Here is an 11,769-nt window from a genome sequence, read left to right as displayed (position 1 = left end):
ACAAATTTGTCACTCAATCAGCTCTAAATATTCAGAGGAAGATACAAAAATTGGCATTTGCCTGGAAGGACTCTGGAATATTACAACTTAAGAATAAATCAGAGGCCTTAGTCACAGCCTTACGTACTATGTCAGATGAGACTCCCCGAGGTCCTGACACAAAATTCCATTTATGTAGCCATTCAGGGTATTGGAAAGAAAAATGTCCTCAGAAGAGACAACGGAAGTCAAAGCCCCACAAGCAATGCCCCTATGTGTATACAGTCACTTTAAGTTTGCCCTTTGGGCCCTCTATCTTTGAGGGCTCAGATAACCAGTGTCCCTGAAAGGGGATGATGGAGCCTGGGGCTCTTCATGGTGGTTCCCCTAAACCAACTGTCCATTGGAAACCCAGAGCCTTGGGTAACTCTGGATGTAGAAGAAAAACCAGTTGATTTACTTCTTAATAATGGAGACACCTTTTCTGTCCTCCTTTCCACTCCAGGCCAACTATCCAAATGCAGCATAACAATTAGAAACATCTCCAGAAAACTTATGACTAAATTTTTCTCTCAGCCTCTGGGATGTATATGGGGAAACCTAACTTTTTCTCACTCTTTCTTGATAATGCCAGAGAGCCACACTCCCTTGCTAGGAAGGGGCATTATAACTGAATTAGAGACTATAGCATTACTAGCCTGAGGACAGATGAACAATTGTGTGGAGTTTTAGAATTACGGTATCTTGTAGGCTGTGGATACCAGGGCTCAGGAAAATATCTCGCCCACTATATCAATTAGAGGACTCAATCCCACCTACTCTCCTAAGGAAATGAACTGGGGTCTGACACATGGACACTGTATTCAGCCCTCAGGATAGTTACAAACAGAACAGGGCAATTATTGTTACCTAGCTCACAAAGCTGGATGATCATTAAGCACTACATTCAGCCTTTCATTTAGGGAGGGATAAAACTTATCAAATGGCCCAAAGGATGTTTACTGGGAAAATTTTGTTAAGGACAGTTCAACAAGAAGTATCAGCCTGTGAAGTTTGTATTAGAAACAATCCTCTCAACCACAGACTTGCTCTCCAAGGTAATCAAGGAATTGGAACCTATCCAAAGGAAGACTGACATTTTGATTTCACTCATATGCAAAGGTCAAAGGGGTTCCAACATCTGTTGGTATGAGTTGATATTTTTACTAATTGGGTACAGGCCTTCACCTGCAAAACAAAAAAGGCACAAAATGTAATGAAAGCTCTGTTTTATAAAATAATACCCAGGTTTGGTTTACCTAAAAATTTGCAAAGTAATAATGGTAACCAACTGCATTGGCTCTTTCTCTGGTATGACTCCTGGCCCTTGGAAAAGTTTAACACCTAGGGGGCGCCTGGGTGGCGCAGTCGGTTAAGCGTCCGACTTCAGCCAGGTCACGATCTCGCGGTCCGTGAGTTCGAGCCCTGCGTCAGGCTTTGGGCTGATGGCTCGGAGCCTGGAGCCTGTTTCCGATTCTGTGTCTCCCTCTCTCTCTGCCCCTCCCCCGTTCATGCTCTGTCTCTCTCTGTCCCAAAAATAAATAAAAAACGTTGAAAAAAAATTTAAAAGAAAAGTTTAACACCTAGAAATAAAGCAAACTGTCTGCTTACTCAGCAGAACTCTAAATGACACCTCACAAGCATTAAATTCTTTAAATCAAAAAATTAAGTGAATTTAGGGAAGGACTCTTGGATAATTGAGCTCCATTGATTACTTACTGATCTTCCATCACCTGTGTTGTGAGAGATTCCCTCACATGTGTTGTTTCAGTATAACCAGTAATTCCCATAAAGTCTCACAACTGATAGATGACATTTGGGCACAACTGGACAAAGTCAGAGTCTCTCCTGGATTGTTTAACTGGTTTGGAAACTGAGGACAGTATCTTAAAGATGGCATCTTATTGGTCAATATAATCTTCGTGTCTTTCTCTTTGTGTCTGCCAATGTTTGTGCCACCTTATGCCTGCCAACCTTCCTGTGGAACCATCCTGTGGACCACTCGACCAACCCTTGGGTAGACTCTGACTACCGTACCCCTACACAGTCCCTTGTCAGTTTGAAGAAGCCAGAGTGGTCATCATCCCTGTTCCCTGACAGCAGTCAGGGGCCCTATTCCAGAGGGAGGAATGAGTGGGGAAAGGGTTAACATTAGGCAGGGAGAGATAAGGGATCCTCAGGGAGGCAGGCTGCAGCTGCAAGTGGGAAGTTGAAAAAGCCATGGGATTTGGAAAAAAACAAAAACAAAAAACAAAAAGGATAAACGTATTCCAGACCTGCCTGGGCTAGGTGCCATGTGTGGAGTCTCACAAACTTTCTGATAATGTCCCAATAAAAAGTCAGAGACAGAAATCCTTGGTGGCTACCCAGTCGGGACCCCTCTCACTCTTGAGAACTTTATACTTTCCCTCAATAAACTCTATAGCTTTACTCACTCTTTTTCGACCACGAGATGCATTCTTTGACTCCGTGAGACAAGGACCAGCATCTTTCCCACCCACTTGGGAGAGCGGGTTCCTGTGCTGCCTCTGCCTTCACACCACGTGCAGATCATCCTGCCTTCTGCTTCCAGGAGCTTTGCTGCAGGTTTTCTAAAGAAGTAAACAGAGACACTCAACTTCTCTTATCAACCTTGCTTTTGTCAAAGCTCATTGCTTTCTATGAAGTTAGTTCCACAAATAACCAGTTTCTCACAATCTCAACTCTAGAATCCTTAATTAGTATAATTTTTAATTCTGCTCTTTCTGGGATGGCTCAAATGGAAATTCCCACTTGGTACCAAAGAAGTAAATAAAATGTCTTCTCTTAGTACTTTCCATGAGGGGTTCTAGGAGACAAGAGCTGGTTACATGAGTGGTGTACATACAAGGGCAGCTGTGTATTAGGCTAGAAAGTAAAAGACAGGAGGGGATTGCATTGTGGAGGCTGTTTCTCTTTTTCTTTTTTCTTCTTTCAAACCACTACTGATTGTAGATTTATAGGGGCTCCAAAGCAGCCCACCATCTTTGCCATAAACTTCCCAGAATGAAAACTCATTGAGGTTCTCTTGAAAGGGGATGAAAATTAAATATCGGGTTAGGTGCAAACACACAAAGCAGGATCAGGGAAAGAAGGCAGCTAGTTCCTTATAGCTGGATGAAGTCCTTCAGCATTTGTGTGCACACAAACACACACACGTGCTTGCATGCACGAACATACACATGCACATATCATACCCAAATATTCTAAAAAATATGTGAATATCCTTGGTGAATATTTCTACTCAAATTCAGTATCATATGTCCATATAAGCAGCACACACGACTTTCAATGTGGTGCTTTATGAGTATAATACACCCAGCCTCTCCCTTTTTCCAACTCCTGATTACAGGATGGGGCACAGTAAAGGTGAATGAGAGAATGTGTGACTATAAGCTTGCATGTGACATGAAGTGTCTCTCTAACTACAGGCCACAAAGCAAATAGAAATTGTTTTTTCATCATTCACTGTTTGGAACTACCCACTGTCTTTCAATTATCTCTATGCCATCAAGTTTCAGTGATCACATATCTCTTGAGCTGCTACTCAGTGCAGAGTATAGCTCAGGGACTAGTGGTATGAGGTTTCCTCCAACTTGGTGCAAATCCTAGCTACACTACTCACTTTCCAGAAGTTGCTTCATTGCACTTTGCATTTCTCTCAGCGTTACTTTAAACTTAAAAAAAAATGAGCATAATGGGACTCAACTCATTTAACTTTTGTATTAAATAGGTGATTATGTAAAATGTTTGGAACAAAGTATAGGGCATAGTAGTCAGGAAATGATAGCCATATTTTCATCATCACGTTGTGGGTATTGGATATGTAAAGAAGTAATACATAAAAGAGATTTTCTTTTCCCTGTGAGGTTTTTAAATCTCATCAATGAGACAAGATAAACACATGGAGAGGAGTATATGAAAACCTAATACTTTTATTTGAGCCATAACATGTAACTTATTATCCGAAATCCAAGCTCTGTTTTACAATTTTTAGCAGATTTCAATGCTCTAATAAGATTGCTTTTTTTTTCTTCTTTTATTATTCCCATGCTATACCACCTTACATAAACTACACAGTTACACCTGTCTTTCATTTAAGAAGTTGACTGGAGGGACACCTGAGTGGCTCAGTCGGTTGAGCGTCCAACTTCGGCTCAGTTCATGATCTCACAGTCTGTGTGTTTGAGCCCCACGTCAGGCTCTGTGCTGACACCTCAGAGCCTGGAGACTATTTCAGATTCTGTGTCTTCCCCTCTCTCTCTGCCCCTGCCCTGCTCATGCTCTGTCTCTCTTGATCTCAAAAATAAATAAAACATAAACAAATTTTTTAAAAAAAGTTGACCAGAGAATTCTTGGGATAAAAAAGATTTTGAGAATTCATTTTGTACACTTCCCTATTTCTGGGAAGGAGATCATCTGAGACATCCCAAACCCAAGTGAGACAGCCATGTGCATGGACAGAGAGCCTACTCCCTCCCGTCTTCCCTGGTCACTCTGTAATCTCAGAAATTCTTCCTTATGTCCAATGTCAATCTGTTTTCCTTAAAATATTGGCCTCTCTTTATCACTGATTCTGATTGGGAATGAGGTACACAAACTCTCAAAAGCTTAAGACTATTCTGAAATGCACACCTGGGAACATTGTTGCATTGCCTATTGGTCTGGGTCTCTGTAATTATACCTCTCATATAGTTTGTTATTAACTGGTTAAAAATCATCAAAAGATCCCTTAAAATCTTTAACTTGGTCCGTACCAGAGCATAACCCCTCATGGAGTCATTCATTGGTATTCTCTTAAAGTTTTAATAGAAGAAAGTACCCTAATTAGGGTTAGGCATAGTTAAGGATAGTTAAGAACTCCTATTTCAATCCTCCAACCTCCATGGCCTCCTCAATTATAGTCATTAAGTTATCACTCATTTGATGAAGGGACAGTACAACCCTGAGGCCGATCATGACTACTATGATCTCCCCAGTCCTTTTCAGGCCATCATATGAAGTAGGGGAAACAGAATTGGCAGCGGTCCTGACCCACCAGTTCTTGCCCCAGAGGAGCCCTGAGGGCCAGGCAGACTCCAGCATGGGCACAGCAGGCATTTTCTCAAAGTGGGAAGAGTGCCAAACCCTGGCACAATGATTAGTGTGGAAGGCCTGGGGACAGGAGGACAGCCAAGGCCCACACTTTTCCCTCTTCCCCAAATTCAATTTTCTCAGTCTAGGTCCCTCCTCTTGTGCTCCCAATTCCAAAGTTTTCAGACCTTCCATAGTGCTCATCTGAGACCAGACATCTGTCATCAATCATCTAAGGTCAGTGCTTCTCAAACCTGAAAGAACATAGACATCATCTGGGAGCCTGTTAAAAATGCAGATTCTGATTCAGTAGGTCTGGGTTGGGCCTGAGATTCTGCATTTATAACAAGCTCCCAGGTGACACACACATTATTCGTCCATGGACCATATTTTGAAGACCAGGATCTACATGACTGTAGCAGTTGCTACAACTATCTTCCACAAAGAGTTTATCTGTCCACATCCGTCTGTCTTTTGTCCTCCAGATGGCAATGAGAATCATGCCTGATCCCTTCCTGATGAATCTCACTCCATGACACAATACACAACGTAAACCTGGCTCATAAATTCCCCTCAAGTGTGGAAACACACATCCCTCACAAGAGTCTTATTCTTTCATGTCTTAAAGGTCCATGTAGCTCAGAATACTGTCCCATTTCTTTTATAACTTACTTATCCCTCTTTCCCAAATTCCTTCATGTGCATCCTCTTGACCAATACATCTTTTTCAGTTTCTACTTGTACTTTCCCTTCCAAAGTAATGATGCCTCACTACCTATCTAATCACTAATGCCTCATATTTCAGTTTGTTCTTCTCCCCAGTTTGGGGTGTACAATCTCTCTCCCCAAAGCATCTTAGATTCTCTCATGAGATTTTTGTACCAGTCTCTCAAAAAAAGATCTAAAGCATTTAGTAAGTATATGGGTAATTCTGCCTCTAGCAGGCAGTCATCTACTCCCTGTTGGGAAGATGAGAAATTCTACAAGTAAGAAAGCAGCTTTCTATCCCTCCTGCCCAGAGCAGGCCCCATACATAAATACAATAGAAAGCCACTGGCCCTTCTATGCCAACTGTAAAACTGCTTCAAGAAAGATTCCTTTTGTGCCCATGGCAGAGCCAGTCTCATCTTCAGGGAGTCCTTGGAGTCAGGTAGAACTGGCTGAGACTTCTAATAGTTTTACATCCCCTCCCCACATTCCATGGGAGTGAATGGAGCAGGAACAGGCAGAGTTATGTCAAGCATTCTCCTGCCCCAGGGCTGTATTTTCTCTGTTCCTCTTTGAATCAACAATCTTGTTCTTCACTATTGGGTCTACAGGAAGGGAAAAACCTACTCCTTGCCCTGAGCAAGATTCTACTCTGATGGAACAGACAGGACAGTCATGAGAACTCAGACATAGTCACACAAAGGCAAAACTAGACATGCCTGGGTACAGTTCTAGATGCTGGGTACAGATCTAGATACTGTTTTAAAGTTCAGCATGGAGAGAAATACTTTGTTAAGGAAGTCTTTCTGAAGATAGTTAAAGGAGTATCACAGTGCTAGCCTGAAAGGAAGGAGAATTTTCTGTACCAAGGAAATGTGTAAGACTCGATTCAATTTAACATGAATTTATTAATGCTGCTTATGTGCCTGGTCCCAGCTGGATGCTCTGGGGGTGTGAACAAGAAACACTCCTTACCTGTCATCTCAAATCAGGAACAATATACAGAAAACAAAGATACACAGATACCTGTGGTATTTCTTTTTTTTTTTTTTTAATTTCAGCTTTATTGATTTATAACTGATATATAAAATTGTTAGGTTTTTAACATGTACATTGTGGTGGTGATTTGATAACATAAACATTATGCAATTATTCACTATGATTTCTCCATTGTGAAAGGATTAGTGATGGTATTTTAATCTGATTATTTCATTAAATGAAGGTAAGTGTTCAAAGGGTACCTTGGTTTCTCTCACTTCATCTTTATATGTGGAGGGGCTTCAGCTGGAGCTTTGGTTTTCTGTGCGTGGTCCCTGGACCAGCAGTATCAACAACACCTGGGAACTCCTTAGAAGTACAAGTTCTGGGTCCCACCTAGACCTACTGAATTCCAAAAGCTGGAGGCTGGGCACAGCAATCTGTGTTTCCACAAGCCCTCCAGGTGAGGTGACACCCACTGAAGTTTGAGCACCACTAAGCAAAGGACTATTCCTTGCCTTTCTCCACCCCCTTCACTGTGACTTTAGTGAGTTAAAGATACAGCACTGAGCATTCCCAGCTCAGTCCCTTTCACTTTTTTTCTTGGGTTTCTTCTTTTATCCAAAACCAAATTAGCCACAGGACACATGATATATCTAATAAGGGGTTAATATCTAAAATATATAAAGAACTTACACAACTCAAAACCAAAAGGCCAAATAATCCATTAAAAAGTAGACAGAGAACCTAAATAAATATTTTCCAAAGAAGAGATACTAGATGACAAACAGACACATGAAAATGCTCAGCATCACAAATCATCAGGGAGTATAAATTAGAACCACAATGAGATATCACTTTACACCTGTCAGAATGGCTAAAATAAAAATAAACAAGAAATAACGTGTTAGTGTGGATATGGAGAAAAAGGAACCCTCATGTACTGTTGGTGGGAATGTAAATTGTTGCTGTCATTATGGAAATCAGTATGGAAATTCCTCAGAAAATTAAATATAGAACTACCATATGATCCAGTATTTCTGCTATTGGATATTTACCCAAAGAAAACAAAAACATTTTTTCTAGTTTCTTTTAATAATAACTTGTTTAAAGTCAGTATGCAGTACAGACACAATTGAAAAGTACACAAGTAAAAAAAAAGAAAAAAATAGGAGAAGACACATTCTTCACTACACAATACACACAGAGCTCTTTCCCCTACCACCATTCCATGGAGGCCCAGGTTTCCATGTGCTCAGGAGTACTCTCCATATTATGCAGGGGGACCTGACTGCACTCACGTGTGATGATGCCAAGCCAAATCTGTACTGGCACTAATGAGTTCAAGGTGTACACTTCTGACCTTAATTGAAGTGGGATTAATTGACCAGGCTGTGCTGGATCCCATAGCTGAAGTAGATAGCAAACCCAATCAGCATCCAGACACCAAACAGGGCCCAGGTGTCAGCTGTCATCTGCATCATAAGGCAAACATTCACAAAGATGGTCAGTAGTGGGAGGAGAGGCAGAGCAGGGACCTTAAAGTAAAGGGGACTGGAGTTCTGCGGCTGTCTCCAGATGACACCAGTGATCCCAATGATGAGCACCAGGAGCACCACAACCACTGAAATCCACACTGGGTCTCCAGAAAGCAGAACTGGCCACTGGGCCAGCACCAGGCAAAGAAGAGTGAGCAGCAGAACAAGCAGTGAGGAGCAAACATAGACAACCTGGCCAGAGAGTGGAGTGGGGGTGGAGCCGCCTGGAAAAAGTAGTCCCTGTAGAGTCAGCTTCTCTGCTGCAGGTCCATTCTCCTCCTGCACCTCTGCTTCATTTCCTCCAGTCCTCCTCTGAGGCTGATACCTGATGATGAGAACACAAGTAGCCAGCAAAGAGTAAGCTAGCAGGGCCCCAACTGACATGAGGTCCACAAGATCAGTGAGTCTAAAGAAGAAGGCCATGATGGCTGCAATAATGCTCAACATCACAGTGGCCACGATGGGGGTGTCTGTGCCAGTTTGGATCCTGGCAAGGACAGGGAACAGGAGCCCATCCTGTGTCATCATGTATATCAGATTACGTATGGGGAACATAAAGCCAAAGATGCTGATGGAAAGACTACAGAGGAATCCAAAAGTTACAACATAGCAGGCATGGGCCCAGCCAACATGGAGAAATGCCTCAGGCAAGGTGCTCCCAGGTTGGAGCTGGTAGTAAGGCACCATAAGTGTAAGTGCTGAAGAGACACCAAAATACATCAAAAAGCAGATGAACAGTGAAATAACAATGCCCATGGGGACAGAATACTGGGGATTTCGGGCTTCTTCGACTCTGGTAACAATAATAGTGAAACCTATAAATGAGTAGAAACAGGTAGCTGCTCCACGGAGAATCCCCTTGAAGCCAAAAGGCACAAATCCTCCATAGCCCAGAGGGCCTAAGCTTGAGGTGTCATTGAGTCCAGCCTTTACGTAGTCCTCTTCTGTGAGCTTCCAGTTGTGCAGGTCCCCCTTAATGAAGCCAGCAATGATGACAAAACTGAGGGTCAAAAGTTTCACCAATATGACCACTTTGGAAACCAGGAAAATCCAACTACTCCTCAGAATCAACAATTCCATGAGCAACAACACAAGGCCCACAACAATGAATCCTAGAATTTCTCCAAGGACCTGGGAAACATTTGGTGAGATGCTCTCATGCAGGGTCTGAGATATCTGGTTCCCAAGCAGATTGTCGAAAGCTAAGGTCCAAGCCCGGGCCACAGTGGCTGTATGAGCAACAAAGAAGATGATGAGGTTCCAGCCAGTGATGAAAGCCCAGAGTTCACCTAGAGTGACGTAGCTGTAGAGATATGAAGAGCCAGAATAGGAAACCTGGACACCAAACTCTGCATAGCACAGCCCAGACAACACAGAAGATAGGCCGGCCACCAACAAGCAGATCACGATGGATGGTCCTGCTTTATCTCTAGCCACCTCACCAGGCAGTATATATATACCTACACCCACTGTGCAGCTCACACCCAGGGCCACTAAATCTAGGGTGGTCAGTCTTCTGTCAGGGCCCATATCGGCCGCGTATTCCTTCAGCATATGTCTGCGTACCAGCTTTTGACCAAATCTGCGAAGTGCCAGACACAACATTCTAGCTGGAATTGAAGAGGATTCTGGGATCAGAGAGCTGCAGCAAGTTCAGGTGCCATGAGTCTGGGATCAGGTTTGATGAGGCTGAGTTAAACTGAGTTGGGTTGGGGCTGCCAGGTTCCATTGCTCAGGCTTCACAGCTACTGCTTCATATTTTTTCTTCTATGTGCTATCCCTCCTTAAAGCCTAGAAAAACAATAAATATTTACTGAACAAAGGTGTTCAACCAACCGACCAAAGCTCAGAAATCCCTTGTCACTTGTTGCAGCACAAATATCACAGAAACTGACACAAAAGACATCATAGAAAAATCAACCCTGCTTTCTCCTCCCAGAAAAAAGGGTTGAATACCTCCCAACATTCTCCCTTTTTACACACCACATGATATCTTCCCATTTGGGTTCCCCTAACTGATGTAGCTTCATGTACTAATTAAGCTGTAAGACACAAGAAGGAATGCATATAATGTGCAATAATCCACACGTGGGATGTTTGCGTGGTGCTTGAGTTCGAGTTATGACACATTAATTATAGACTAGTGGACCTTGTTGCAATTACAGAACCATTTTTTAAAATATCATCTGAATTTAAAATACAAATTTGGTCTCCTGGTCTTTAAACTCTTAGCCCTGAAATCAGTAGCAAGTTTGGATGTCACTTTGGTTCCCTTTCTCCTCATTCTGCATCAACTGTTTAGTTGTACTGATGGCAAAGAAAGTACAGTCCAACCCTTCCCTTTATACACCTAGGCCCACAGGACACTGCAAAAAGGGAGGAAGAGGGAGAAAGAGGCAAGGCCTTCATAACTACCTGCAAGAAGAAAAAGAACAGGCTGTCTGATAAGAAAACACTGGAGAAATAGGTGCAGCATTCAACCAAAGGTCCATTACTAAGAAGGGAGAAGAGCCAAAACAGCCTTTGTGTGTGTGTGTGTGTGTGTGTGTGTGTGTGTGCATGCATTCTGACCTTAAATGAACTTTACCCATAGCAACCAGGAAAAAGTTCACTACGGTTGTATGTCTACAATTGTGAAAGTGTGATGTGTAGAGAGGAAAGAAGTAGCTCACAATCAAAACAATTCCTTCTGTCTCCTCCTGTCTGACTTCTAGGAGAGAAGATGAGCTCACTTCTGCAGACAGTCTCCTCACTGGCTACCCTGTGCTCAATAAACACCCTGCACCATCTGTGATGTCAGCTTCCAGCAGCCTGGAGACCGGGAGAGCAGCAAGCTGCCCTGCTTTATGAGCTTGTATTAAAATACTCACTTGGAACTCCATACTAATTTTTCACAAAGAGTTATTTTTAACTCATTCATACCATGGTCTGAATATAACAAATATACATTCTTAATGAATGAACGCTGCATGTGGTTCTTCTTTTCCCCTACTCCCTTGCTGCTGTTCAAATGATCAGCTCCACAAGGAAAACAAAGCTTTGGATGAACAATTGACAACAATGCCCCGAAAAAGGCTCTGGAGAACAGAGGGAAAAAAGTCACATAGCCCACGCTCTCCTCCATATTCGGGCTTTAGTTTTGAAAGAATTTAAAGAAATGTCAGAGGCTTCTAAAGAGAGAAAGGTCAAGTTAAAATTGAAAAGTCTTCTCTGTAGATGATCAAAAGGAACCCTTGGGTTACAGTTCAGACCTTCTGTTTACAAATCCATCTAGGTTCCTTATTTGCCACCCACCAGTTCCAATGTTATGATTTACTAACGAGCATGCAAGATAGATAAGGAGAATAACTTCTTAATTCATGGAATATTTTCTGCTCTATGAATGTGATTGATGTACCCACCCCCCGCCCCCACCAACGCCAGGCTTCAGACCCTT

The 11,769-nt window shown here is 42.5% G+C and overlaps 1 protein-coding gene across 3 annotated transcripts in view; it reads right to left on the bottom strand.

Annotated features, from left to right (window-relative positions):
- Positions 1-7,625: 7,625 nt before the first annotated feature.
- LOC109268704 (cationic amino acid transporter 3-like) overlaps positions 7,626-11,769 on the bottom strand; it is a 60,180-nt gene continuing 56,036 nt past the window's right edge. For all 3 annotated transcript variants that reach the window (XM_053895267.1, XM_053895268.1, XM_053895266.1), the window contains exon 2: positions 7,626-10,124. In XM_053895267.1, the coding sequence (XP_053751242.1) occupies positions 8,175-9,938 (1,764 nt within the window). In that variant the 5' untranslated portion in view covers positions 9,939-10,124 and the 3' untranslated portion in view covers positions 7,626-8,174. The remainder of the gene's footprint in view (positions 10,125-11,769) is intronic.

The sequence above is a fragment of the Panthera pardus genome, unplaced genomic scaffold (genome assembly GCF_024362965.1).
Source record: "Panthera pardus isolate Hobbes unplaced genomic scaffold, ASM2436296v1 HiC_scaffold_6, whole genome shotgun sequence".
In the NCBI taxonomy this organism is placed as follows: Eukaryota; Metazoa; Chordata; class Mammalia; order Carnivora; family Felidae; genus Panthera; species Panthera pardus.
This window is presented reverse-complemented; position numbering and strand designations above follow the sequence as displayed.